The sequence below is a fragment of the Furipterus horrens genome, unplaced genomic scaffold (genome assembly GCF_987537825.1).
Source record: "Furipterus horrens unplaced genomic scaffold, mFurHor1.1.pri manual_scaffold_10, whole genome shotgun sequence".
NCBI lineage: Eukaryota > Metazoa > Chordata > Mammalia > Chiroptera > Furipteridae > Furipterus > Furipterus horrens.
Genome location: NW_028327180.1, coordinates 41,291,637 through 41,316,299, shown reverse-complemented (window position 1 = coordinate 41,316,299; position 24,663 = coordinate 41,291,637). Strand labels below are relative to the sequence as shown.

General features: G+C 47.9%; 1 protein-coding gene across 1 annotated transcript in view; it reads left to right on the top strand.

The window, feature by feature from the left end:
- The first annotated feature begins 5,382 nt into the window (after positions 1-5,382).
- Positions 5,383-24,663, top strand: part of C3 (complement C3) — a 31,075-nt gene continuing 11,794 nt past the window's right edge. Inside the window, exons 1-25 of the mRNA XM_090289503.1 lie at positions 5,383-5,513; positions 6,274-6,466; positions 6,888-7,053; positions 7,149-7,219; positions 8,979-9,073; positions 9,177-9,259; positions 9,346-9,436; positions 9,760-9,862; positions 9,978-10,104; positions 10,403-10,518; positions 10,616-10,765; positions 11,192-11,401; positions 11,535-11,741; positions 12,102-12,263; positions 12,681-12,810; positions 13,056-13,127; positions 13,258-13,458; positions 15,450-15,558; positions 15,829-15,914; positions 19,987-20,129; positions 20,231-20,443; positions 22,988-23,054; positions 23,151-23,237; positions 23,912-24,115; positions 24,543-24,618. Of these exons, the coding sequence (XP_090145629.1) occupies positions 5,440-5,513; positions 6,274-6,466; positions 6,888-7,053; positions 7,149-7,219; positions 8,979-9,073; positions 9,177-9,259; positions 9,346-9,436; positions 9,760-9,862; positions 9,978-10,104; positions 10,403-10,518; positions 10,616-10,765; positions 11,192-11,401; positions 11,535-11,741; positions 12,102-12,263; positions 12,681-12,810; positions 13,056-13,127; positions 13,258-13,458; positions 15,450-15,558; positions 15,829-15,914; positions 19,987-20,129; positions 20,231-20,443; positions 22,988-23,054; positions 23,151-23,237; positions 23,912-24,115; positions 24,543-24,618 (3,236 nt within the window). The 5' untranslated portion in view covers positions 5,383-5,439. The remainder of the gene's footprint in view (positions 5,514-6,273; positions 6,467-6,887; positions 7,054-7,148; positions 7,220-8,978; positions 9,074-9,176; positions 9,260-9,345; positions 9,437-9,759; positions 9,863-9,977; positions 10,105-10,402; positions 10,519-10,615; positions 10,766-11,191; positions 11,402-11,534; positions 11,742-12,101; positions 12,264-12,680; positions 12,811-13,055; positions 13,128-13,257; positions 13,459-15,449; positions 15,559-15,828; positions 15,915-19,986; positions 20,130-20,230; positions 20,444-22,987; positions 23,055-23,150; positions 23,238-23,911; positions 24,116-24,542; positions 24,619-24,663) is intronic.

Below are 24,663 nucleotides of genomic sequence, written 5' to 3'. Positions count from 1 at the left end.
TTGCTTCCTTGTTTCTTGCCTTTCTGGGGGTTGAGGTCTGACATGCGTTGTGCTTACAATTTAGAAACCTGTTTTCACAGGGGTGGGGGTTGCAGTATTCATTGCTTTGCACATGGAATAGCTGTGAACTGAACAACTGCTGTGAGCATGCCCTGTGCTGAGCACTGAGGACAGAGCAGTGATCAGACCCACCCAGTCCCAACACTCAAGGGGCTCCAAGTCCCAGGGGTAAGGAGGTTGGGAGAGAGACAGGGAGAGGAACATGTCATCAAACAGTGTCATCACAGGGCCCAGGGGTAGCCTGGGAAGTCAGGGAAGGCGAATAGAAGAGCTGGGAGGGATGCAGGTCCAGATGAGGGAACAGCATGTGCAAAGGCTGGAGGTGAGGAAAAATGGTGACTGAAGGACCTACAGTGGCTCAGGTGAAGAGTGTAAGTCGTAGTAGCTATCTGTGAACGTTTACAAAGCTTGTGAGGCACAGAGAGCCTTAATGACTTGTTCACAGTCACATAGCTAAGGAGTTGGTGGGAGAGTCAGGACTTGAAATGTCAGTGACCACACCTCCATCTTGCCCTGGATAAGTGGTTTGCTCTCTGTTTCCTCACGTGTAAAGTATGGGTTATTGAGTGTCACATATGAGTGTCTTACTGGCTCAGTGCAGTGCCCAGCAACACAGCTTGACCTCAAGGACTGCCCAGACCTTGAAGAGTGACCTCAGGTTAGAGACCTGTGCACACAGCCATGAACAGACTCCCAAAATGCATTTCGTCCTCCCCATCCCAACCTCACCCTAAAAAGGGGGGGGGGGTATTTATTTTAGAGAGAGGGGAAGGAAGGGAGAAAGAGGAGAGAAACTTGGTAGACTGCCTCTCTCATGCCCCTAGCCCCCAACCTGGGAACCTGGCCCATAACCCAAGCATGTGCCCTGACTGGGAATCTCATCAGCGACCTTTCAGTTTGTGGGACGACACCCAACCTGCTGAGCTACACCAGTCAAGACCCAACCTCGCCCTTTAATTAGAGCACCCAGACCCCTTTTGAAGCTTTGAGAAACATTCTTCAGTGGAGGACGGCTGGCATAAGACAGGGGTTAAGGAACCAGGCTGGGGTCAAGGCTTCCTGCAGGCGGAAACAAGTGTAACTGTGGCCCAGATGAATAAATAGCCCAGCCAGACAAGGAAGTGGCAAGGCACTGCAGAGTGAGGAAGTTATTTGAGCAAGGTGGAGAACCCAGAATAGCTTTCAAGTCCTACTGCATGATCGGCCGGGGCCAATGGCAGGGCAAGAGCAGCTGGCAGAGAACTAAAGACGGCAAACCTACTTGGACTTTGTGCTGGGGCCCGTTGGCGCCAAGGAAGAGTTTAAAGCAGGGAGGGACATGGCCATACAGGGTCAATGTTTTACATACATGCATGCTGGGGTAGGCAGAGTCATGGCTCCCCAAAGATGTCCACATCCTAATCCCCAGAATCTGTGCATATGTTACATGACATGACAAAAGTCACTTTGCAGATATGATAGTAAATTATCTCCAAATGGGGGCTTATTCTGGATTATTTGGGTGGGCCCAATGTCATTACAGGTTCTTATAAAAGGGAGGCAGAAGAGTCAGAGTCAGAGAATAGGGTGTAATGATGGAAACAGGCTGGAGTGACATGCTTTGAAGATGGAGGAAGGAGCCATGAACCAAGGAATGCAGGCAGCTTCTAGAAGTTGGGAAAGGGAAGGAACTGGTTCTCCTCTGGAACCCCCATATGGAATTAGCCCTGCCAGTGCCTTGATTTCAGACTTCTGCTCTCCAGAATTATAAAGTAAAGGAATAGATGTTGTTTTAAGCCACCACACTTGTGGTCATTTGTTACAGCAGCAGTCAGAAACTCAAACAGTTTAGGAGCACAAACTCTGGAGTCCAGCTGTCTGGGTTCAAATCCCAGCTCTTATCAGCTAGAGGATCTTGGGCAAGGGGCACAAGCCCTCAGTTTCTTCATTTGTGAAGTGAGAATAGAAGTAGCATCTATGGCATGTGAAATAAACCACCACATGAAGTAGACAAGATGCTGCCAGCTGAACCTTCTAGAGACATTTGCTGTCAGTTGCATGTATTCATGGATCATACATCATAACTTTGTAAAAGAAATACAAATTTGTGTTTTAGGGGAAAAAATACCCCAGTTAATGTGGTATAGATGAACTGGAAGAGGTGAGTCTACAGCAGGGAAGCCAGGGAGCACAGGGGCGGAGAGACACTGTCCAGCAGTTGGTGAGGGCTGGATACAGAGGGTGAGGGAGAAGGAGGAAGGGAGGAATACGGCCTGGAGGTGTGTTGGGACTGTCAGCGAAATCAGGCAAGAAGGAATAGAAGCAGGTGTTAGGAAAAATATATGATTCAAGAACATCCAGCGCTCACTACATGCACGGTACCATACTGAGCATTCTGCTTGCCTGGTGCCACCTGCTTGTCACCCCAAGACTTGGAGGGAAGTACCATGACTGTGAATGTCCAGTGTGCAGATCAGGAGAAGGCTGGGAGAAGTCAAAACTAGAATCAAAATCTGCCTGCTGTGTCCTCCCAAGATGGCAGTCCCTGGTGCCCAGGCCTAAGCTGATTGTGCATGAGGGCATGGGGTGAAGGAGCCATAGGGCAAATGGGTTGATTCAATTGGGTCAGGGTTACCTATGATTAATGAGTAATGAATGGGACGGGGGTAGGTAGAGGGAGACCTGGTTGTGTATCGTGGAGGGTGTAGCAAAGATCCTATCTTGGAAGTGGGGGCCAGGAGTGAGGGGGGCTTCTTGCTGTTTGCAGGCCTGGTAGTCCCTCTGGGGGAAGGCTGGGGCTGCAGCAGGAGATAACTGTACCCAACCAGGTGTGGGGTGGGAGAGGAGTGCCCAGGCTCCCTACCCAGAAGTCATCCTCACTTCCTTCGTTGTCTCTCCTTGCACCCCAGCTAGTGTCAAGCAAAGTACAGGACAGGACGCCCAGTTAACTTTGAATTTCAGATAAATAACAGGTACTTTGTTAGTATAAGCATGTCTCAGGTGGCCCATGTACTGGCTGCTCAGGTAGCCTCACCCTCCTGCCTTCTATGCCCAAATGTTGGGCCAGGTGAGCCTGCTAACTGGAAGTCCCCCCACGAGCCACCTTCCCTACCCCCTCCTTTCTGGCTTATCTTGCCCACCATCCCCCTCCCAAACTTCACATGCAAAGGTCAAGAAACATTCCTGCTGTCACCTCTGTCCCTCCCAGGGGGTGCCTTGCTGCACTTTCCCCTCCATCCCTGTGGTCTAGGAGCTTTGAGGCATCTCAGCTCCTTTAATTGTCCAAACTGCAGGAACTATCGTCAGCCTCATTGTTCAGATGGATTCAATGAGGCTCTGAGAAAGGAGGAACTGGGCCTTGCAGGGAGACGGAGGCCAGGCTCAAGGTTGTCAAACCACAGATCCTGACTGCTTAAAGTTATAACAAAACCAGGAAATGGGGTGGGAGTTCAGGGGGATCAGGGGAGGACAATAAGGGCAGTATTAAGGGGGAATGGAGGGCTAGGGAATCCAGCAGACACCCCACCCCAGTTTCAGAAGTTTGATCCCCATTCTGGAGAATATGCAGGTGTTTGCCCTCTGTCTCCTCTTCTAAAGAAAAGGTGTCGCAATCACAGCACACAGAGACCAGGTTTATTCTGTTTCTCTGCCTCCTCCCACTCTGAGCATAGGGGCAAGGCCTGGAATAGAGCAAGAACGCAGTTTACAGGAACTCAGAACCAGTTGCCATTAACCCTTTAAATGGGGCTTTGGAAACCAGCCTTCCAGGAATCAGGATCCCCACTCATTATGCCTGACTTCACACAACCCCCTACCCCTGATGCCCAGCCTTGCTGGGAATCAGACAGATGCACGTTAAAATGACACCGAGGAAAAAATTCAGAGCTTTGCCAACAGGCTATCATGGGGAGAGAGGAGTGCCCAGTGGGGGAATTGACAGCTTCTTGCAAGGCCAGCAATTACATATGTAAATCACCACAGTTATGGAGGGGAATTCAGTGCTATCTAGTAAGATTACCTATGCATATAGACTTCTGGGTAATCTCCTTTTCTTACAATAACAACCCTGTGAGGCCGACGTGTGATAACCCCAGCTTACATGGGGAAACTGGAGCTTAATACCTCTAATTAGTGTCAGAGCTGGAAAGTGAGGCAGGCTCATAACTCACTGACAAAAGTATGGTTTGTAGCCATGCAAGTCTGTCCATCAGTTGGAGGCTGGTGACTTTCACATAATGTAATAGGAGGCCATCCATTTAAGAACAAGGAAGTTCTCTGGGCACTGGTAATCAACAGTCTTTAATAGCTATGAAGAAGCAGGGTGTGACTCAGGGAGCCCAGGAAGAATAGTATGTAGAGCACCCTAATATGTGTTTCTACAACTTGTAAACATTTGTAAACACAAACAATATCTCTGGGAAAAAACAAACATTACTTCATTACATGATCATATCTGGGAACTGGATGGCTGGTAACAGGCCCAGGGGGAAAATTACCTTTCCCCTATATCTCTACTTGTACCTTTTAGATGTTAAATCATATGACTATATTACCTATTTACACAAAAAATTAAATATGATTTTTAATTATAATATCCTAAAAGGATGCTGATGTAAGACAGATACAAAAGCTAGCAATGGGGACTTACCTCAAAGATGACTTTTTAAACCATTGTAGCCATTCAGGTATCCTGACAAGGGTAGGTGAAGAGAGCTCCAGGCTCCTGTTGCCCTAGAAAACATGCTCACCTGGACAGTGAACTCCTATACATACTTCAAAGCCCAGGTGAAATGTCCCCTCCTTCAAGAAGCCTTCTCTGATCCTCCAAGAAGCAGAGTTCTTCTTCTCCACTTGAGCTAACACTCCACAGGTCTACGAGCGTCTGTGCTGAACTGTATTCCCCACCACTACCCCAGCATGGAAGACTCTGAAAGTGGGACTCTAACTGCCAGTATAGAGATGGATTTGTTGGAAGGGTTCAGTTAATAAATGCATGGACTAAACTGGACTGGGGGCCAGGCCCAGGTATCTGAGGTCAGTGGTGGTGGTAGTGGTGGTGGTGATGTCTCTGGCCTTCAGGGTTCCTTCACTACAAAGAGGGTGTAACAGGGAAAGGGCCCTGTTCACTGGCTGGCCTTGGCCCTGAGGGAGGAGGAGAACATACCCTCAGGTTACTTACCCCAGGACATGCTGGCCCAGGGAATTGAGAAACTTAGGAAATGGTATTGAGAAATCTGGGGCAGCCCCAGGGAGGGGAGAGGCCACAGGGAGCAGAGGGCTGGGCTGAGTAGAGGAAAGGCGGGAGCCAGATAAAAGGAGGCCTCCAGCAGCCTCTGCCCACTGCTCCCCACCCTCTCCCTCTGCCCCTCTGTCCCTCTGTCCCTCCACTATCCCTGCACCATGGGTCCTGCCTCAGGTCCCAGCCTGCTGATCCTGCTGCTGACCAGTCTCCCTCTGGCCCTGGGGGCCCCCATGTGAGTAGTCATGACCCCACCCCAAACAAAGAGACTTCTGAGGTGGACATCCCTGGATTCAGGTCCTTGTAGAATTCAGGTGCATTTGTGTGTCTGTGGTGGAGGAGTTAGTGGGTTGGAATGTTAATAAACGGGGGTTGCCTGTGTCTTTGAGAGTTTAAGGGTTAGATGTTTGTGGAATTTGGGTGTTGTGAAGTGGGGTTGATGTTTATAGCACTGGGGTTCTGTAGGTTTAGGATGCATGTGGTGTTCAATGATTCTGTGGATGGGGTGGTTTTGACTTCAGAGGATTTGGGAATTTGCAGTTTCAGGATTTACAGGTTTCAGCATTTGTAGAGATGTGGTGTGGGTTTATGCTGACTGGGTGGAAGCAGGGGGGTAGGATTGGTTGTATGTATAGGCACGGGGTGCTAGAGGTTTAGGCAGAGGCTTGGCTGTTCAAGGAGTTGAGGTTTAAAGGTTTGGTATATGTGAATTTGGTTGTGTCCTTTGCAGTGCCCAAGGGTCTGCGTGTTTAGACTTAGAGTTTAAAGATTTAGGGATTAGCGCTTTTGGAGTACACACGTGGGTTCCCCAGTTGTGGAATGGAAGTCTAGAGAACTGGGGGACTTGCTGGTTCTGGTTTTGAGGTTCAGGGGTTGATAGGATTTGCAGCCCCTAAGCCATTGCCGGTCACTGGATCCCCTCCAGGACCAGGGACTGAGGTAGAACGCTGACCCGGATGAGGCCCCTGAGATGACCCCGTGCACTCCTCTGGCAGGTACTCCATGATTACCCCCAACATCCTGCGGCTGGAGAACGAGGAGACAGTGGTATTGGAGGCCCACGATGTGCAAGGTGATGTTTCTGTACTAGTCAACGTACATGACTTCCCAGCCAAGAAGGAAGTGCTGTCCAGCGACAACATCAAGCTGACTGGTGCCAATGGCCACCTGGGTACGGTCAAAATCAAGGTAGGTGCACACTGGAGCCCCGCCCCCTCTGGATCTCCACCCTATTCGTCCCCCCACCCCCCTTCAGCTTCTTCCCCTCTTTGAGTCTCCTCCTCATTTGGGCCCCTCCTTTAATTGGCCCCGCCCCTTCTGAGACACTCCCCCAACTCAGCTCCTTCCCTTCCAAGCCTATCTCTGCAGCCCCACCTTTCTGAGCCCTTTTCGCTCTAAGCCCTCTCTTCCTTCAGAGCCCCCCTCCTCTCTGAGTCTCCTCCCCTTTCTGAGCCCTCCATCCTCTGGGCCTCTCTCTGATCCCCCTTTCCATCCTTCTCTGACCCCTTGTGAGGAGGAGCAGATATGGATCCAGCCTAAGGCCTAGAGGCTGGACAGCGGGCAAGGGGCCCTGGAGCAGACCCCTACTGATGCCCTGGTCCATGTCTAGATCCCAGCCAGCAAGGAGTTATTATCACAGAAGGGGAACAAGTTTGTGACTGTCCGAGCAGTCTTCCAGAACGCTCCTCCCGTGGAGAAGGTGGTGCTAGTCAGTCTTCAGAGCGGTTACCTCTTTATCCAGACGGACAAGACCATCTACACCCCAGGCTCCACGGGTAAGGGGCTGGTGGGTGGCTCAGTGGCCAGGGCTGGGTCATTGGGAGGGGAAGAGCCTCACTAAGCTGTCCCTTTCTCTCCCACCACCTCCCAGTCCTCTATCGAATCTTCACCGTTGACCACAACCTGCTGCCCGTAGGCCGGACGGTTATCGTCAGTATTGAGGTACCAGCCAGCCGGGACCCTAGACACACTTGGGGCAGAGACTCAGGGAGAGACCAAGAGAGGGTTTGAGGCAGAGAAAGACACTGGAAAAGTCATAGTAGCAGAAACCCAAAAGCAAAGAACTATATAGAGGCACAAACACAGAGGCCTCAGGATGGGCAGGGACCCAGGTAGAGAGCACGGAGCAATGCTTGCACCGTGGATTCCGGCTCCAGATACACCCATGGTCCCTGCGACTCTGGTCAGGTCCCTCACCTTCCTGAGCCTCAGTTTTATCTTCTATGTAGTATTCTATTCCGCCTACTGCAGCCAGGAGGTGCCTGTGAGCACCTGAGTCAGGGCCATCCCCTCCTCTGCCCACAGCCCTCCAGGACTCCCACCTCCCTCCAGGTAAAAGCCCAAGCCTTTCCCCCTTGGCCTACAAGGTCCTGAATGGCCTGCTCCCGTCCCCTCCCTGCCCTCACCTCCTCCCTCTCTCCACTTCACTCACTCGACTCCAGCCACATGGCCCTCGTGGCTGTTCCTCTGACACACACGAAGCACGGTCCTGCCCTGGGGCCTCCGTAGTGGTTGTTCCCTCTGTTCAGAAAGCTCTCTTCCTCCAAATAGCCACACCACTTGCCCCTCATCTCCTTCAACATTTTGCTCAAATGTCTCCAATGTCCCAATTTTACAGTGAGGCCTCTCTGAGCACCGTGTAAAACTGCAGCCTGCCACCTGCCCCGACTCGAACACGCACTCTTCTCCTCCCTTCCTGCCCTCTTTTTGGCGTTGTGGAAATTGGATGTATTCATTTATTAATCATCCCCTCCACCAACCTCTGTGGAACCTAAATTCCCTACAGGACGAACTTTTTATTATTTATTTATTTTTTTAAAAGATTTTATTTATTTATTTTTAGAGAGGGGAGGGGAGGGAGAAAGAGAGGGCGACAAACACCAGTGTGTGGTTGCCTCTCACATGGCCCCAACTGGGGACCCGGAGCACAACCCAGGCATGTGCTCTTGACTGGGAATCGAACCAACAACCCTCTTGATTTGTGGGCCAGCACTCAAGCCACTGAGCCACACTAGCCAAGGCAGAAAGGAATTTTTAATGTGTTTGTTCAGGGCCTTATTTCCTGAGTTCAACAAAGTACTTGGCATGGGGTGGGGCTTAATAAAAATGGACTGGAAGAAAGAAGGTAGGGAGGCAGGAAGGGCAGAGGAAGTGAAATGTTACCTGTGCCAACAGGAGCACATTAGCCAGTTATCCCAATGGCCAAGAGAAGCCAGAAAACCAGATTTTTATGTGATATCTCCTGATGTTTAACTGTTGGCAAAAAAAATGAAATAATATATGTACATGAAATTGCTATTTTTATAGATCGAAGAGTTAAACATAGGCAATGATGTATGGCTTAGCACAAATAATGCTTATCCCAGTGTTCTACACAAAAGCATGTAATAAGTGTTAGTGATTCTTAATATTCAGGGGGACACTCATACTAATGAGCTCATGATTATATGAACTATGTCCCAAGCCAGTGATGTAGCAGCTATATTTACCTCAGAGAGATTAAGTAACCGGTCCAAGGTCATACAGCTTGTAGATGGCACAATGAGATATGAACCCAGCCTGACCAACTCAGGTCCACGTTCTTAACTGCTGCTTCTGCAGACATGACACAGAGAGAGTGTCAGTCACCGAGAGGGAGAAGAGAGCTAAGCTAAGCCTGGTCTCTTATAAGTCACCTTCCCCCTCTGTTTTCTATCTACAGACCCCCGATGGCGTTCCTGTCAAGCGGGACCCCCTCTCTTCTCACAACCAGTTTGGCATCTTGCCCTTGTCTTGGAATATTCCAGAGCTGGTCAAGTACATCAGGCCATCCTGGAGCGGGGTGGAGGCTCCCCTGTCCCAGAGGAAGGAGTGGGGGGCTGCCAGGTCAGGCCAGATCACTCACCTACCTTCCCCACAGCATGGGGCAGTGGAAGATAAAAGCCCATTATGAAGATTCACCACAGCAGGTCTTCTCCACTGAGTTTGAAGTGAAGGAATATGGTAAGAAGAGGAGAAAGCCAGGGTGTGGGGCCCCATAATGCTGGGCCCAGCACTGGCCCCTCACCAGTGCCCTCTCTCCCCCTAAGTGCTGCCCAGTTTTGAGGTCCAAGTGGAGCCTGCAGAGCAATTCTACTACATTGATGACCCAAAGGGCCTGGAAGTCACCATTATGGCCAGGTGAGGGGCCAGGTGGGGGGCCAGGTGAGGACCAGATTAGGGGCCAGGTGAGGAGTCAGGTGAGGGGCCAGGTGAAGGGTCAGGTGGAGAGCGGGTGACGGGCTAAGCGAGGGCTCAGGTGAGGACCAAGTTAGGGTCCAGGTGAGGGCTCAGGTGGGGACTAGGTTAGGGGCCAGGTGGGAACCTGGTGAGGGGCCAGGTGAGGGCCAGGTGAGGGGGGTTGAAGGGCTGGAGATTCTCAGTCCTCACCATGGCCTGTGGAATTTCATGGGGAGACTCAGCTTTTCAGGAGGGGAGAATTTGACATTCTCCTCACCGCGCAGGTTCTTGTATGGGAAGGATGTGGATGGAACAGCCTTTGTCATCTTTGGGGTCCAGGATGGTGACCAGAGGATTTCACTGTCCCAGTCACTCACCCGTGTTGTGGTACCTGCTAGAGGCCCCCCTGAGCTTCTTCCACTCTGAACCCTCCCTCTCCCTCTCTGAATCTTCTCCCCATCTGAACCCCTCCCACCCTCTGAGTCTTCATCTCCTATCCCAGATCGAAGATGGCACTGGGGAGGCTGTGCTAAAGCGAGAGGTCCTGCTGGATGGGGTGCAACCTGCCCAACAGGACGCCCTAGTGGGAAAGTCATTGTACGTGTCTGTCACCGTCATCCTGCACTCAGGTGAGGCCCAACTGAGGGAGGAGGCACAGTCTGAGGAGGAGGCCCAGACGAAGGTGGAGTCCAGTCTGAGGCACAAAACCCAGTCTGCCAGGGGAGGCCCCATCAGAGGGAGGAGGCCCTCAGTGAGTGTAAGACCCTGTCTGAGGGAGGTGGCCCAGAGTGAAGGTAGGATCAGTCTGAGAGGGAGGCCCATTCTGAGGAGAGAGGTCCAATATGAAGTCAGGGTCCAATCTGAGGGCGGGGGGGCCTGGTCCTGAGGGGCAGCCCAGGAGCCCACCCTCACAGCTGATCCCCTCAGGAAGCGACATGGTGGAGGCAGAGCGCAGTGGAATTCCCATCGTGACCTCCCCCTACCAGATCCACTTCACCAAGACGCCTAGGTTCTTCAAACCTGCCATGCCCTTTGACCTCATGGTGAGACCCAGGGCATAGTTACACCCCCACCCTGCTGCTGAGCACTGGCCACACTGCTGGGTTTGCTGAATCCCCTCCATCCCCTCTGCACCTACAGGTGTTTGTGACGAACCCCGATGGCTCCCCTGCCCGCCGCATCCCCGTGGCGACTCAGGGCTTCTCCAACGTGCAGTCCCTAACCCAGGATGACGGCGTGGCAAAGCTAACCATCAACACACCCAAGACCCTGCAGCCCCTGTCCATCACTGTGAGTCTGCACCAACCTCAGGACCCCATGCCAGGGGAACAGAGGACTGTATTTGTACAGCAGGATCCTGACGTTTGTGCAAAGGGATCTTGTCCTGTTCGCAGCAGGGTCCTTTCATTTGCATAAATGGATCTTGGCATTCACATAGAGATGTTTCATTTGCATAGAGGGGTTCTTGTCTGCACAGTGGGGCCCTGCCATCTGGACAGAGGGTCCTCCTGCCATCTGCATAGATGTCTTATAAGGACCCTTGTGATGGCATTGGACCCACTGGGATAACCTCAAATAGTCTCCCCATGTCCAAATCCTTAACTCAGTCCCCTCTGCATAGTCCTCTTGTCATGTAAGCTACCATATCCCAGGTCCCGGGGATTAGGACATGGACATCTCGAGCAGGCCAGCATGCACCCCTCTCTCCCTGCGCAGGTGCACACAATGAAGGAGGGCCTCCCAGAGGAACGACAGGCCACCAGTAGAATGCAGGCCCTACCCTACAGTACCATGGGAAACTCCAACAACTACCTGCACCTCTCCGTGCCCCGCATAGAGCTCAAGCCAGGGGACACCCTCAATGTCAACTTTCACCTGCGAATGGACCCTGGCCTGGAAGCTAAGATCCGCTACTATACCTACCTGGTCTGTGGCTTCCTAGAAACCCCAGGTCGCCCTCCTCCCCACTTCTCCAACACCTCCAGAGCCCTCCTGCATCCTGGATTGCCCCCATCCTCCCTCCCACCTTCCCAGTCCTCATGCCAACCTGTCCCCCCAGATCATGAACAAGGGGAAGCTGTTGAAGGTGGGACGCCAGGAACGAGAGGCTGGTCAGGACCTGGTGGTGATGCCTCTGACCATCACGACAGACTTTATTCCTTCCTTCCGCCTGGTGGCCTATTACACGCTGATCGGCACCAATGGCCAGAGGGAAGTGGTGGCCGATTCTGTGTGGGTGGATGTCAAGGACTCGTGTGTGGGCAAGGTAAGTATCACTGAGTCTCTCTCTACTCATCTTAGGACCCTTTGCCTGGCCATTGCTTTCTCTGTATCCGCCTCTCTCCACCCTTCTGAATCCATTTCCCTCCCTTGTTTGCAGAGTTTCTGCCTCTCTCTTCTTTTTACCATCTTGTTTTCTTCCCTGTTTTATCTCAGTAGCTCTCTTGCTTCCCGTTTTCTCTTTCCTTGATTTTGTACCTGGTGCTGGTTCTGCACATCTCCTTTCTCTCTGTCTCCACCTTTCTCTCCTTCCAGACCAGATTAGGACCCCCTCTGTTCTTGACCAACCAAGGTTGGGGACTTGCTGGGCTAACTTCTCCCTCCCACCTCTCCAACCTGCTCACAGCTGACAGTGAAAAATGCCCTGAAAGAGGAAAAGCAGCAGCATATACCTGGGCAACAGATATCGCTCAAGATCGAGGGTAACCAGGGAGCTCGAGTAGGGCTGGTGGCAGTGGACAAGGGCGTGTTTGTGCTGAATAAGAAGAACAGGTTGACTCAGAATAAGGTATGCCCCCGCGTCGCTGAGGCTGGGTTAAAGATGGCAGAGGCAAAGAGAGATGGCTTTGGGTTGAGGTGGGAATGGCGCTGGGGAGAACCAATGACATGGAATTGGGTGTGCTTTGGGTGTAGAGGTCAAAATGGACACAGACATGGGACTGGGTCAAAATGGACACAGACATGGGGCTGGGTTGAAGTTTAAGTTGCAGATGGAAATGTGGATGGACAAGGGTCTAAATTGGTGATGGTCATGACAATGGATGCAGCTTTGAGTCCAACAGCAGTACATCCTGAGTCATCCACTGTGGAGCATCTGGGGACTGGGATGAGGATGGAGGTGAAGTTGGGTACGTGTGCTGGTGAGTTGATGCAGGCACTGCTTGCCTGGCCTCAGCCTGCCCTTGACCCCCTCCCCACCCCGCAGATCTGGGACACAGTGGAGAAGGCAGACATTGGCTGCACACCGGGCAGTGGAAAGAACTATGCAGGTGTCTTTATGGATGCAGGGCTGTCCTTCAAGACCAGCGAAAAGCTGGAGACAGACCAGAGGTCAGGTGAGGAGTCGACCAGTGCACATCCAGAGAGGGGCAGCGCTTCCACCTCCCAGATAAGATCACAGGACCCTGGGTTCAAATGCTGACTCCACCACCAATTGGCAATCACTTTCCTCTCTGAACCTCAGTTTCTTCATCTGTGAAATGAGAGCAATAACAGTCCTACCTCTTGGCTACTATGAGGAGTAAACCAAGGACAGGCAGTCAATGCTTAATCTATCTTGTTCCACCCACCTGCCCTTCAGATCTAGAGTGCCCCAAACCAGCCGCCCGGCGCCGCCGCTCAGTGCAGCTCACAGAGAAGAAGATGGGCAAAGGTGAGAGCCCTCAGCCACCTCCCTGGCCCTTACATCTCCACTGAGACCCTAGCAGAGTGGGAGGAGAGGAGGGCCTGGACGTGGGGAATTCTCCCGGCAGGGGGGCATGACTGGGTGTGTGCCTCTGCAGCGGGTGAGTACCAGAGCAAGCTGCTGCGCAAGTGCTGCGAGGATGGCATGCGGGAGAACCTCATGAAGTTCTCGTGCCAGCGCAGGGCGCGGTACATCCTCCAAGGCAAGGACTGCGTGGACGCCTTCCTGGACTGCTGCAACTACATCGTCCAGCTGCGGCTCCAGCACCTCCGGCAAAACCCACTGGGGCTGGCCAGGAGTGAGTCCCGGGGGCAGCTGGGAGCCCTGTCTGAGGAGGGTGGAGGGGCCTGTCACTGGGGCCTGGAAATTGTGCCAATCAAACTGGATTCCAAGAGCAAAAGCCAGTGTGAGTAGCTTGTGAAATGGAGGAAAATTACGTTATCAACGACAGGATGAAAAGTAACAAAAAAAGAATGCCTTAACTTAAAACCTAAGGAAGATTGGGAAACTTTTCCAGTGGCAGGCTGGCAGACTAATGCAAAAATAACCCCTTTTTCTTTAAACAGCACTTACCTTACAGACAAACTGTTGTGCAGATTAAAAACTTCTTCCCCCTTGAACTGTTTGATGCCCCCATGGTTCAGAATAGTATAGTGTGGATTATCTAGAAGCAAAGATATTCCCCTCAGAACCACAACGCAATGATCAGAATTAGGCTGTGAATGTTGATTTGTTTCCACCATCTAATTCACGGAGCCCACTCAAATTTGGCCACTTTTTAAAAGTTCTCTATAGAAAAAGAATTCAGTTCAGAATCACAAACTGCAATCGTGTCTGATTGTGTTCCTTTAGCCTCCTTGTATCTGTCCGACCCCAGCAGCTCTTCAGTCTTTCCGTGACTTTCACATCCTGGGCATATATGAAATATATAGGCCAGATAATTTGCAGATTATCCAGCAATTTGGGTCTGTCTATTGTTTCTTCATGAGCACGTTCAGGTTTTACTTTTTTAGCAGAACTGTCATAGAAGAGCTATTGTGTCCTCCTCGGAGCCTCCTGTCAGGAGGCATGTGACATTGACTTGTCCCATTATTGGTGATGTGAACCTTGATCACTTGATTAAGGTGGTGTCTGCCACGTTTCTCCATTGTAAAGTACCTCTTTATTCCTTTTTAGGCATTTTTTAAACTTCTTTTAAAATTTAAGTCAAGAGAGATTTTTCCCAAAGATCAGTTTTCACCTAGCCTTTAAGATGACAGCTATGGATGGATGTCTTGTATAGTAGCACATGATTTGTGTACATCTGTACTTTTGGGGGGCGGAGCTTAGAAAAGCATCCACCTCTCCAAGGCGACTGTTGCCAAAGTGAACAAATATTTCTAAATTCTTTTAGCTGGAGAGCCAGCACCCCCTTCACTCCTGCACCTCCAAAAGACACAAAGATTCCCAACACACGTGAACGAAGGACTCGACCTTTGATCTCTGCAAATTACGATAACTAGGCATGCTGCTTTTTACTCCAGTGACATAGAGACTTTCTTTTGCAAAGAGTAGCCTTATCTAAGGCTACTGAGGAATTAGACAAAATTCTGGTCTGCTGGGATATGGTTTACACCCACATGGGGATTTATTTTTAGTCAGTTGAGGGTGCGACAGAGGATTGCTTAAATGTTAATACCCCCAAAGTCACTCCGATGGATTATTCCAGAGCATGAATGAATTTAGGCATCTGTGGAACCCCACTACTTTGTTGTTAGACAGATTCAGAGCCAAATTAAAATCTTGTCTGTCATTTTTAAGGAGAGCCCAGCCAGGGGGTGAACCTTTTTCCAGACTAGCTTTGTGTACTTGCTGATGGGGTCCAGCTGGCTACAGAGGCTACCACCCCTTCAGGGTCTCCATCGAGTCAGGAATCTCTCCACTCACCCGGTTGCTGTCAGGACCCATGTAACTTCAGATGCAGCAGGCACAGTGCCCGGGGTCCTGATGCCTCCAGAAGCTTACACAGATGCTTAGTTTCTTGAAAATCAGGGCAGATGAATATAACAAGCCTGGATTACTTTTGCCTTTATACCAACACAGTTGTAAAATATGACTTTTAATATTTTTCTGGAGGTAGGAGTCCTCAAAGGCAAATGTGCCTGCCCCACACCCCCGCCAAAAGTCATCAAGTGGCCATGGGTGTGTTTTGCAGCTAGAAACCCCTCCAGGGCTGTAGAGATGAGCATCTAAGGGGAGAGCAGGAAATGTGGGTCTGTTCTAAATCCTGATTGTCCCCCACCTTCCCAGGTGACCTGGATGAGGAGATCATTCCAGAAGAAGACATCATTTCCCGAAGCCAGTTCCCTGAGAGCTGGCTGTGGACCATCGAGGAGTTAAAGGAGCCAGAGAAAAATGGGTAAGGCTGGGAAACCCCCCATTTCAGCCCACCCAAGGCCTATTTCTACCAATACCCTTGACCACACCATTTAATCTGCATGCATCCCAGCTCCCTTTCTTTTCTGGAATCACAGTGGAACCCTATAACTCAACCTAGAAAAACCAAGAGTTGAGCTACCTCCATGTGCCCACCCCCACTCCCCTCCAACCTGTCCCTTAGGGCCCCTCCATAACCACTCTCCCCCTCCACCGCATCTTCTCCTAATGCCCCCATTTCTCCTGCATCTAGAGTCTCCACAAAGGTCATGAAAGTGTTTTTGAAAGACTCCATCACCACCTGGGAGATTCAGGCTGTGAGCTTGTCTGACAAGAAAGGTGAGAGATGGTGGCTTCTCAGAAGGCAGGCCCCTGGGGCCCTTGCACATTTTATTTTTCTCGTCCATCCCAAGGATCCTCTGCTTCTTGCTGGCTGACGCTCTGCTTCCCTGGTTGCTGGGTGGGTAGGGGGTATCAAAGTCTAGACTCTGGATGTCAGTACTTTTTGTTTTTTTTAATTGATTTTATTTTTAGAGCAGTTTTAGTTTCACAGCCAAAATTGAGCAGAAAGCACAGAGGTTTCCTACATACCCCCTACCCACTGCCATGCACAGCCTTCCCCACTGTCAACATTCCCCACCAGAGCAGTGCATTTGTTATAACCCATCATGATCACCCCAAGTTCATAGCTGACATTAGGGTTCACTCTTGGTGTTGTACATTCTATGGGATTGGTCAAATGTATCATGGCATGAGTCTACCATTGTAGCATTGTACAGAATAATTTGCAACCACAGCAACTTTTAAGAAGGTGATGTCGACATAATCGTGGGTAAAATGATTAAGAAAAAAGAAGAAGCAGGATGAAAAAGGAGATTGAAACATGGGCGGTCAGATTGTGAAACTTGACAAAATGGCGTACCTGTCCCCTGGCCACCCACCCACAGGTGGAATGAGACCCTGAGGAGCTCTAGCTAAACAGGGATGGTTTAGAGCAGGGCCAGGAGTTGAGTGAGGACAGTAAGGTACTGACTTTTAGTGCAAATATAGGTGGGTGCCAAAAAACTTAGTCATCAAGATAAATAGCCCTGACTGGTGTGGCTCAGTGTATTGAGCACCAGCCTGTGAACCAAAGGGTTGCTGGTTCAATTCCCAGTCAGGGCATATTCCTGGGTTGCAGGCCAGGTCCCCAGTTGATGGTGCACAGAAGGCAACCACACATTGATGTTCTCTCCCTTTCTTCCTCCCTTCCCCTCTCTCTAAAAATAAATAAATAAAATCTTTTAAAAAAATACAAATAATATTTCACTGCAATAGTGGTTTAAAAATAAAAATGAATGCAAAAAAAAATCCATGATGAACAAAATGTCCAAATTTTAAATGGAGATCAGAGCATGCCAAGCCATATTGGAATATGAGGCAAGAGGGAAAATGTGTGACTCGTATGCATGTTCTATGTTTATTTTAAAGGTTAATTTTTTCAGATTATTAAATTGGTCAAAAATATTGAAACATTAAAAAGTAGGTATATTAGAACTCACAAAATTAAGTATAAATATTTTATTTATACCAGAGCCAGAATTTACTATATTGTATTATCATTTTGTTTAGTTATAATATATAATAAGTTATACTTTATTATCATTTTACGTTCCTGGCTTCAAGATTTTCAAAATCTTCTTTGCTTTTCTTGTTTTTCATTGAAAGAATTGAAATTTTCTGGCAATTTCTCTTGAACAAGTGATGATCTCAAATAAAATCATTTACACACAGGCACATAGTTCTCCTTTTGCCTGAGACTCCAGTACAACTCAGCATGGGCCACTGTGTGGCCTTAATCAAATTACCCAACCTCTCTGTGCTCCTCCATAACATGGGCATGATGGAAATAGTACCTACTCAAAGCATCATTGGCAGGATTGTTACAAGCTAATACATGTAAAGCCCTTATAGTAGTACCTGGCATATAAATATTCAATGAGTCTGAGCCATTATTATTATTATTATCATTATTATTATTATTATTGGAGTTGAACATATTTTAGCTATGAAATGGTAATGCATAGATACTTCCTTAAATAAATAACACAAATCATGCATCAGAAGTTTATTCCTTTTTTATTAACAATTTTTAATTTTATTTTATCTTTATTGTTGGGTGTTTTTTTAGAGAGAGAAAGAGGAAGGGGGAAAGAGAGAGCAAAACAGATCCGTTGTTCCATTTATTTATGTATTCATTGGTTGTTTCTTGTACAGTGCCATGGATCAAACCCGCAACCTTGGCGCTTCAGGACAACGCTCTAACCAACTGAGCTACCCAGCCAGGGCCTTAACAGATTTAATTTTTTTTTTCTTTTATTGATTCTAGAGAGAGGGGAAAGAAGGGAGAAAGAAAGACAGAGAACCATCGATGTGAGAGAGAAACATCAACTGGTTGTCTTCTGTATGCACTCCATCTAGGGACCAAACCTGCAACCCAGACATATGCCCTGATGGGGAATTGAACCCGTGACCTTTTGGTCTGCGGGATGCCCAACCGAGTCACACCAGCCAGGGCCTTAACAGATTTTAAAAACAGTTTTAGGTTTACAGAAACAATTGAGCAAAAAGTATAACGTTGCCTCATTTCCCCGGTTCACCTTTTTTTTAACATTTTGCACTTTGAGTGGTACATTTGTTACAATCGATGGGCCAGTCGTATTAACTGAAGTCCATATTAACATTAGGACTAATGCTTGGAGCTGTACATTCTATGACTTTGGATAAATGTATAATGATGTGTATTCACCGTTACAGAATCACACAGAATAATTGTTTCACTGCCTCAAAAATGACAGAAATTGTGTGTCAGAAGTCATTGTTTTTTCAGTTCTCTTTTCATCCTTTCATCTTATTCAAGAAAAGCTAAGTCCAGTGCAAGGGTGCCTTCACCTCCTCTCCAATTCTTCTTTAACTCCTTTTTTTTTAAACAAAGGACAAGCAAGCAGTCTAATGTTCTGCAGGCAATTCAGACCAGCCAGCACTTAACAAAACGTTTTGTTTTCCTGGAGGTAGCCTCCTATTTATGGCACAAGAAGCTTCTGTCTCAAATGCCATAGTGATAGCAAATTAAATTTGAGTTTAATAATGTCAGAACAAAGAGTAGGTAAAAAATAGCTGCAGTGACTATAGCAGACATCCTGAGGACCCTGCTTCAATCACTGTAGGTTGGGAAATAAGGATTTTGTTCAACCTTCTGATTTTTTAATCTTTATTTTTTGCATTGAAGAATAAGCAAACAAAATTATTACTATGTTTTAATGAATTTATTAGTGTAACACTATTTTTAATGTGATAGTGCTTTTGCAAATTTTGCTTGTATGAACACTTTGCTGAACTTTGATCTGGTCACAAGTAACCATTTTGTTGAGTGTTATTTTCGCTCAGTGTATATTTGTGTGGCCCACTGAAGATATAATGTGGGCCATATGTGTTGTTTTACATTTCCTGGGGGCCCCATGAAAAAGGAGTAGGTGAAATTAGCTTCAGGAATACATTTTATTTTACCCAAATATATCCAAAGTATTATCATTTCTGCATTTTGTAAAAGTTTGCAAAACCACTATTATCCCAGTAATGTTACAATAATAAATACATTAATATTTAAGAATAACCTGTTAAGATATCAGAATTTTCAATGAGTTATTTTACTTCTGTTTGTACTAAGCCTTCAAAATCTGGAATGCATTTTATACTTAGAGTGTATCTCAATTATGATGCAAGCTTTTCATTGGAAATAACTTAGATCTGTATTTTTGGAGTCATAAAATTTGCAGTTGAAAAGCAGATTGCCGTACCCAAGTTGTTCCAAACATGCTTTAAAAAGCTTTCCCATCACTGAATCAAGCATCAGTTTAGAAGTTGAGATATAATTTACATACCATAGAAGTCAGTTTTGGAGAGGATATGATTTCAGTGGTTTTCAGTATATTCATGAGTACTGACTTTGAAGTTTAAATCTAAGTTAACTAAAATTAAATAAAAGTAGAAATCCAGTTCCCACCTGAGCTAGCCACATTTTAAGTGCCCAGTGACCACATGGGGCTTGGGGCTACCATTTTGGAGAGCACAGATATGGACCCTTCAGTTAGGCTGGCTTACTTTCCTCCTCCACATTTATCTATGAGTAAAATGACAAAGACAGCACTGAATTGTGGCAACTTCCAGGTACCACCATCACCTGTAATTCATCACCATTAACATTGTTTAGTCTATGGGTTTCTGCAAAGACAGGCTGATCTCAGGACAGCTCCTATGGTCAGGGGTAAGCCCTGAGACCCTGGGAGGGGCAGGAACTTGTAGCTGAATTTGGACCCTGTCCACCTGGCCTGCCCCATACCCCTTACACTCGTGTTCTGTTCCCCCTGGGCAGGGATCTGTGTGGCTGATCCCTACGAGGTGACAGTGGTGCAAGATTTCTTCATCGACCTGCGGCTGCCCTACTCTGTGGTGCGTAATGAGCAGGTGGAGATCCGAGCTATCCTCTACAACTACCGAGAGACGAATGAGCTCAAGGTGGGTCCCTGGAGCAGCAGAGGCATGAAGGAAGGATTAGGGGTTGCGGGGGAGGGGTGTCCATGGCACATGCTCCTGATCTGATACTCTCTCCCCGGCAGGTGAGAGTAGAACTGCTCTACAATCCAGCCTTCTGCAGCCTGGCCACTGCCAAGAAGCGTCACCAGCAGACTCTGCGCATCCCTCCCAAGTCCTCGCTGGCTGTGCCTTATGTCATAGTGCCCCTGAAGGTCGGCCTGCATGAGGTGGAGGTCAAGGCCACTGTCTATGAGTTCTTCATCAGTGACGGTGTCAGGAAGAACCTGAAGGTCGTGGTGAGTCCTTGGGGGTAGCTGCTGCCTCTTGTCCTTCAGGAAAGACTCCTGCTTTCCTCATGCTGTCAGCTCAGTTTGGAGCCCCAGGCTCTGAGACACTAATATGTCCGCTGCCCAGCGGAGGAAAGCTAGGAGTCCTAGAAGTTTGAAAGCAGGGCCACATCAGGGTAAGGCAAGTGAGACATTCTTCTTGGGCATGAAATTTTAAGGGGGAGGGTGCCAAAAACCTCAGCAATAAAGATAAATAATATATTTGAATATCAAATATGATCTTGTAACACATTTGAGTATAGGAGTTTTTTTTTTTTTTTTTTTACTTTTAAAACTTGGGGGAAACATATTTCACAGACCAAATATTATAAACCAGTAATGTATAATGTGAGAACATAGGAAAGTTCTATATTTTACCTTTAATTTTTAGCCTCAAAATATACATTATCAGTTATATTTCTACTATTTCTCACAGTGTGGAACACTTTCAGGTATAATAAGAGACAGAATCACCAATAAAAGGCTCTTATCATCTTTTATTATATTTTAAAGCAAAACAGGATCACTAATATTTTAATGCAGTAGCTCAACAAATCAAAATTAATGCCAAAAATATCCATGATGAACAAAATAGCAAAATTTTTTAAAAATAATTTATTTATTTGTTTGTTTATTTTTTATTTTTAGAGAGAGGGGAAAGGAGAAAGAGATGGAGAGAAATATCACTGTGTGGTTGCCTCTCACTTGCGCCCCCAACTGGGGACCTGACGTGCAACCTAGTTATGTTCCCTGACTGGGAATCGAACCAGCCACACTTGGCTCGCAGGCCGACGCTCAATCCATTGAGCCACAGAAGTCAGGGCGCAAAATTTTAAATACAGGCAGAATCTGACAGTGTCTAGCCAAGCCACATTGGAGCCTGAAGTAAAAGGAAAAGTGATGTGCCCCCCACACGTGCCTGTGGGGATTTTTTTAATGGTTAATTTTCCCCCAAATAGTTAAAGTAGTTGAAAAAAATCTTGAGTCATTGAAAAGAAAATGTGTTAAAATTGACAGTGTAATTTTATGTTGAAATGTTTTATTCATACCCAAACCAGAATTTGTTATAATTTTTTGTTCCTGGTTTAAGGGGGGCAAACTCATATTTTTTTCAGTTTCTTTAATGTTCTGGAATAATATTACCATTAAAGTAGCCCTGGCTAGTATAGCTCAGCAGATTGAGCTCTGGCCTGTGAATTGAAAGGTTCGATTCCTGGTCAGTACACAGGCCTGGGTTGTGGGCCATGTGCCAGTTGGGGGTGTATAAGAGGCAACCAATGGATGTTTCTCACACATCCATGTTTCTCTCCCTGTCTTTCTCCCTCCCTTTACCCTCCCTAAAAATAAATAAATAAAATGTTTTTTTTAAAAAAGAAAAGACATAATTTAAAAACTACATTAAAGTATATATTTAGAGGCCTACATTTTTTTTTCTTTTGCCTTGGGCCCCGATATGGCCCAGTGTAGGCTCTGGTGGGAAAGAAAACCCAGTAGTGCTGGACCCTGCATGGCCAGCTCTTTCTAATTCTGTACTCACTGACACTAGTAGCTTGAAATCCATCACGGTGGGGATATTTACACCAAGGAAATTGGCAGCACTACAAATCAGAATTTTGTCTTCCTGGAGAGCACAACATGGGAGGATACTTAGTCTGCAAAGGAAAATCTGGGATTATTACCAGGTGAAAGGAGCCTGGGTTCTAGGAAGGAAAAAAAATCCATTATCCACAATAAAGGTTTATCTGAAGACATATGAGAACTTGAGTTGGGTCTTTGATACTAATTAAGATAGCCCCTAACACTAAGCTAAATACTTATGCACAGTTATTTATTTATTTTTTAATTTTTATTTATTTTAATCATTTGTTTTAAAAATTGATTTTAAAATTTTAATTTGATTTTTATGTATATTCTTTTTCTTTTCTATTTATTTCATTTCATTTATTATTTTTGATTGTTTTCTTTTAACATTTAATTTTGCTTTTTAAATTTTATTTTATTTCGCCCATGGAGAGCCACTGGGTTGAAAACAGACTCTGGAGCCAAACTACCAGGTTCAGACCCCAGTTCTGTTCTACTAGCTGTGTGACTCTGGGCAAGTTACCTCCCCTCTCTGTTCTCCAGTTTCCCAATCTTTAAAATGGGAATAATAATAGCAATACCCACTCCACTGAGTTGTTGTTAAGATTAAATGAGTTAACCTGAATAAAGAAAGCTTCTAGGCACATAGGCAGATTTCTAAAGGCTTTGTTATGTTATTGTCATTATTAATTTCTAATTTTGTTATTAAGTGGCACAACGGTATGAGGTAGATGTTTGTACTGCCTCCTCCTTATCATGAAGGAAGCTGAGGCATTGAGAGGTTAAGTAACTGGCTACTAGCCACACAGCTAAGACCAGCAGATGCCATCATGTATATGCTACAGTCATCCCCAGAACAGTGCCCTACTGACCAGCTGTCCGTCTGTCTGTCCTTTTATTCACCGGGCTCCCCCTTCTGTCAACACCGTCCAGCCGGAAGGAATCAGAATGAACAAAACTGTGGCCATTCGCACACTGGATCCAGAGCACCTGGGCCAAAGTGAGTCAGCCGCAGGAGAGGGGCTGAGTCCTGGGTGGTGAGGCAGGGTATGGTGAAAGGAGGCTGGTGCCACGGTGTCTCCCACTCAACTGACAGACGGAGTGCAGCGTGAGGAGATCAAGGCTGCAGACCTCAGCGACCAAGTCCCAGACACAGAGTCGGAAACCAGTATCCTCCTGCAGGGTGAGACACGCTTGGTCCAACCGCATGGGGCCCAGGAAGGTGTGGGGGACCATGACCCCAAGGAGGGAGCCTAGACCCATCTACTTCCAAGAATATTTAACCATGGTACTTCTCTCCTCCACTTCAGCTGGAACAGCCTCTCCTTGGTCTGTTCATAGAAGGCTCCAGGCAGTATTAATTCAACAAATAGCTTCTGCTGATCAAGAAGTTTAAATGAGAAGTAATAGAGTTCAAGAGCAGAAATTCTGGAACTAATTACCCAGGATAGAGGACTGGGGCGGGAAGGCACAGGAAAGAGCTAGGAAGGCACCTTGCAGCCTGTGAGCTGTTAGTTTGGGGGAGAGACTCTCGGTTTCCTCATTTGTGATGGAGGTGAATGGTGGTATTTGTATCTAAACGTTGTTGTGAGAATTAAATGAGATACTAAATAGTGTCCTCTTAGAAGAGAGCTTGGCAAATAGCATTAAGCATTATATAAGTATTCATGGCAATTGTTTCTGGAATTATTTTACCCAGGGACAGCCCCCACTCTTGAGTCATGTTCCCTCAGCCCCCAGCTGTCCCTGACTCTGGCCCTGGCTGCTTGAAGCCTGGGAAAGCTGGGGTCAGCCCCAACCCTCCTCACCCCATAGTGAGTATCATTGCTTGAACACCATCCGTCTTCCTGGCTGCAGGGACCCCAGTGGCTCAGATGGCAGAAGATGCCATCGATGGGGAGCGGCTGAAGCACCTCATTGTGACGCCCTCGGGCTGCGGAGAGCAGAACATGATCGGGGTGACTCCCACGGTCATCGCGGTGCACTACCTGGATCACACTGAGCAGTGGGACAAGTTCGGCCTTCAGAAACGGCAGGACTCCCTGGACCTTATCAAGAAGGGTCTGTTCCCTGCCCCTCTTGGAGACTCCCACTCTGAGGCCCCTCTCTGAGCTCTCTCCTCCTCTGCAACCTACTCTCCCCTTGCTGAGACCATGGCCCCTCTGAGTTTCTGCCCCCACAGAGGACCCATTGATCCTGAACGTCCTTGAAAACCCCCACTCTCTGAATCCCCTCTCCTCTGAGAACTCCTTACCCCTCTTCACTCCGGTCCCTGCACCCTTTCAGAGCCCCTCCCTCTCTAAGTCCCCTCCCCTCCACACATCCCTCCCAGTCCTGAGCACCCTCTTCCCTCTCTGAACCCATGTCCCATTCTCCATAGAATCCTAGTCGCCTCTCTAAGCTTCTCTCCTCCCTGGCACACACCCATACCAGCCACTGCCTCCACTCAGCCTCTGCTCCTCTGATGACGCTTATCTCTTCCCTGCAGGGTACACCCAGCAGCTGGCCTTCAGACAGCCCAACAAAGCCTTTGCGGCCTTCCTGAACCGGCCGCCCAGCACATGGTATGCCTGCCCATCCTTGGCTTGGTACCCTTCTGAGCAGGTCCT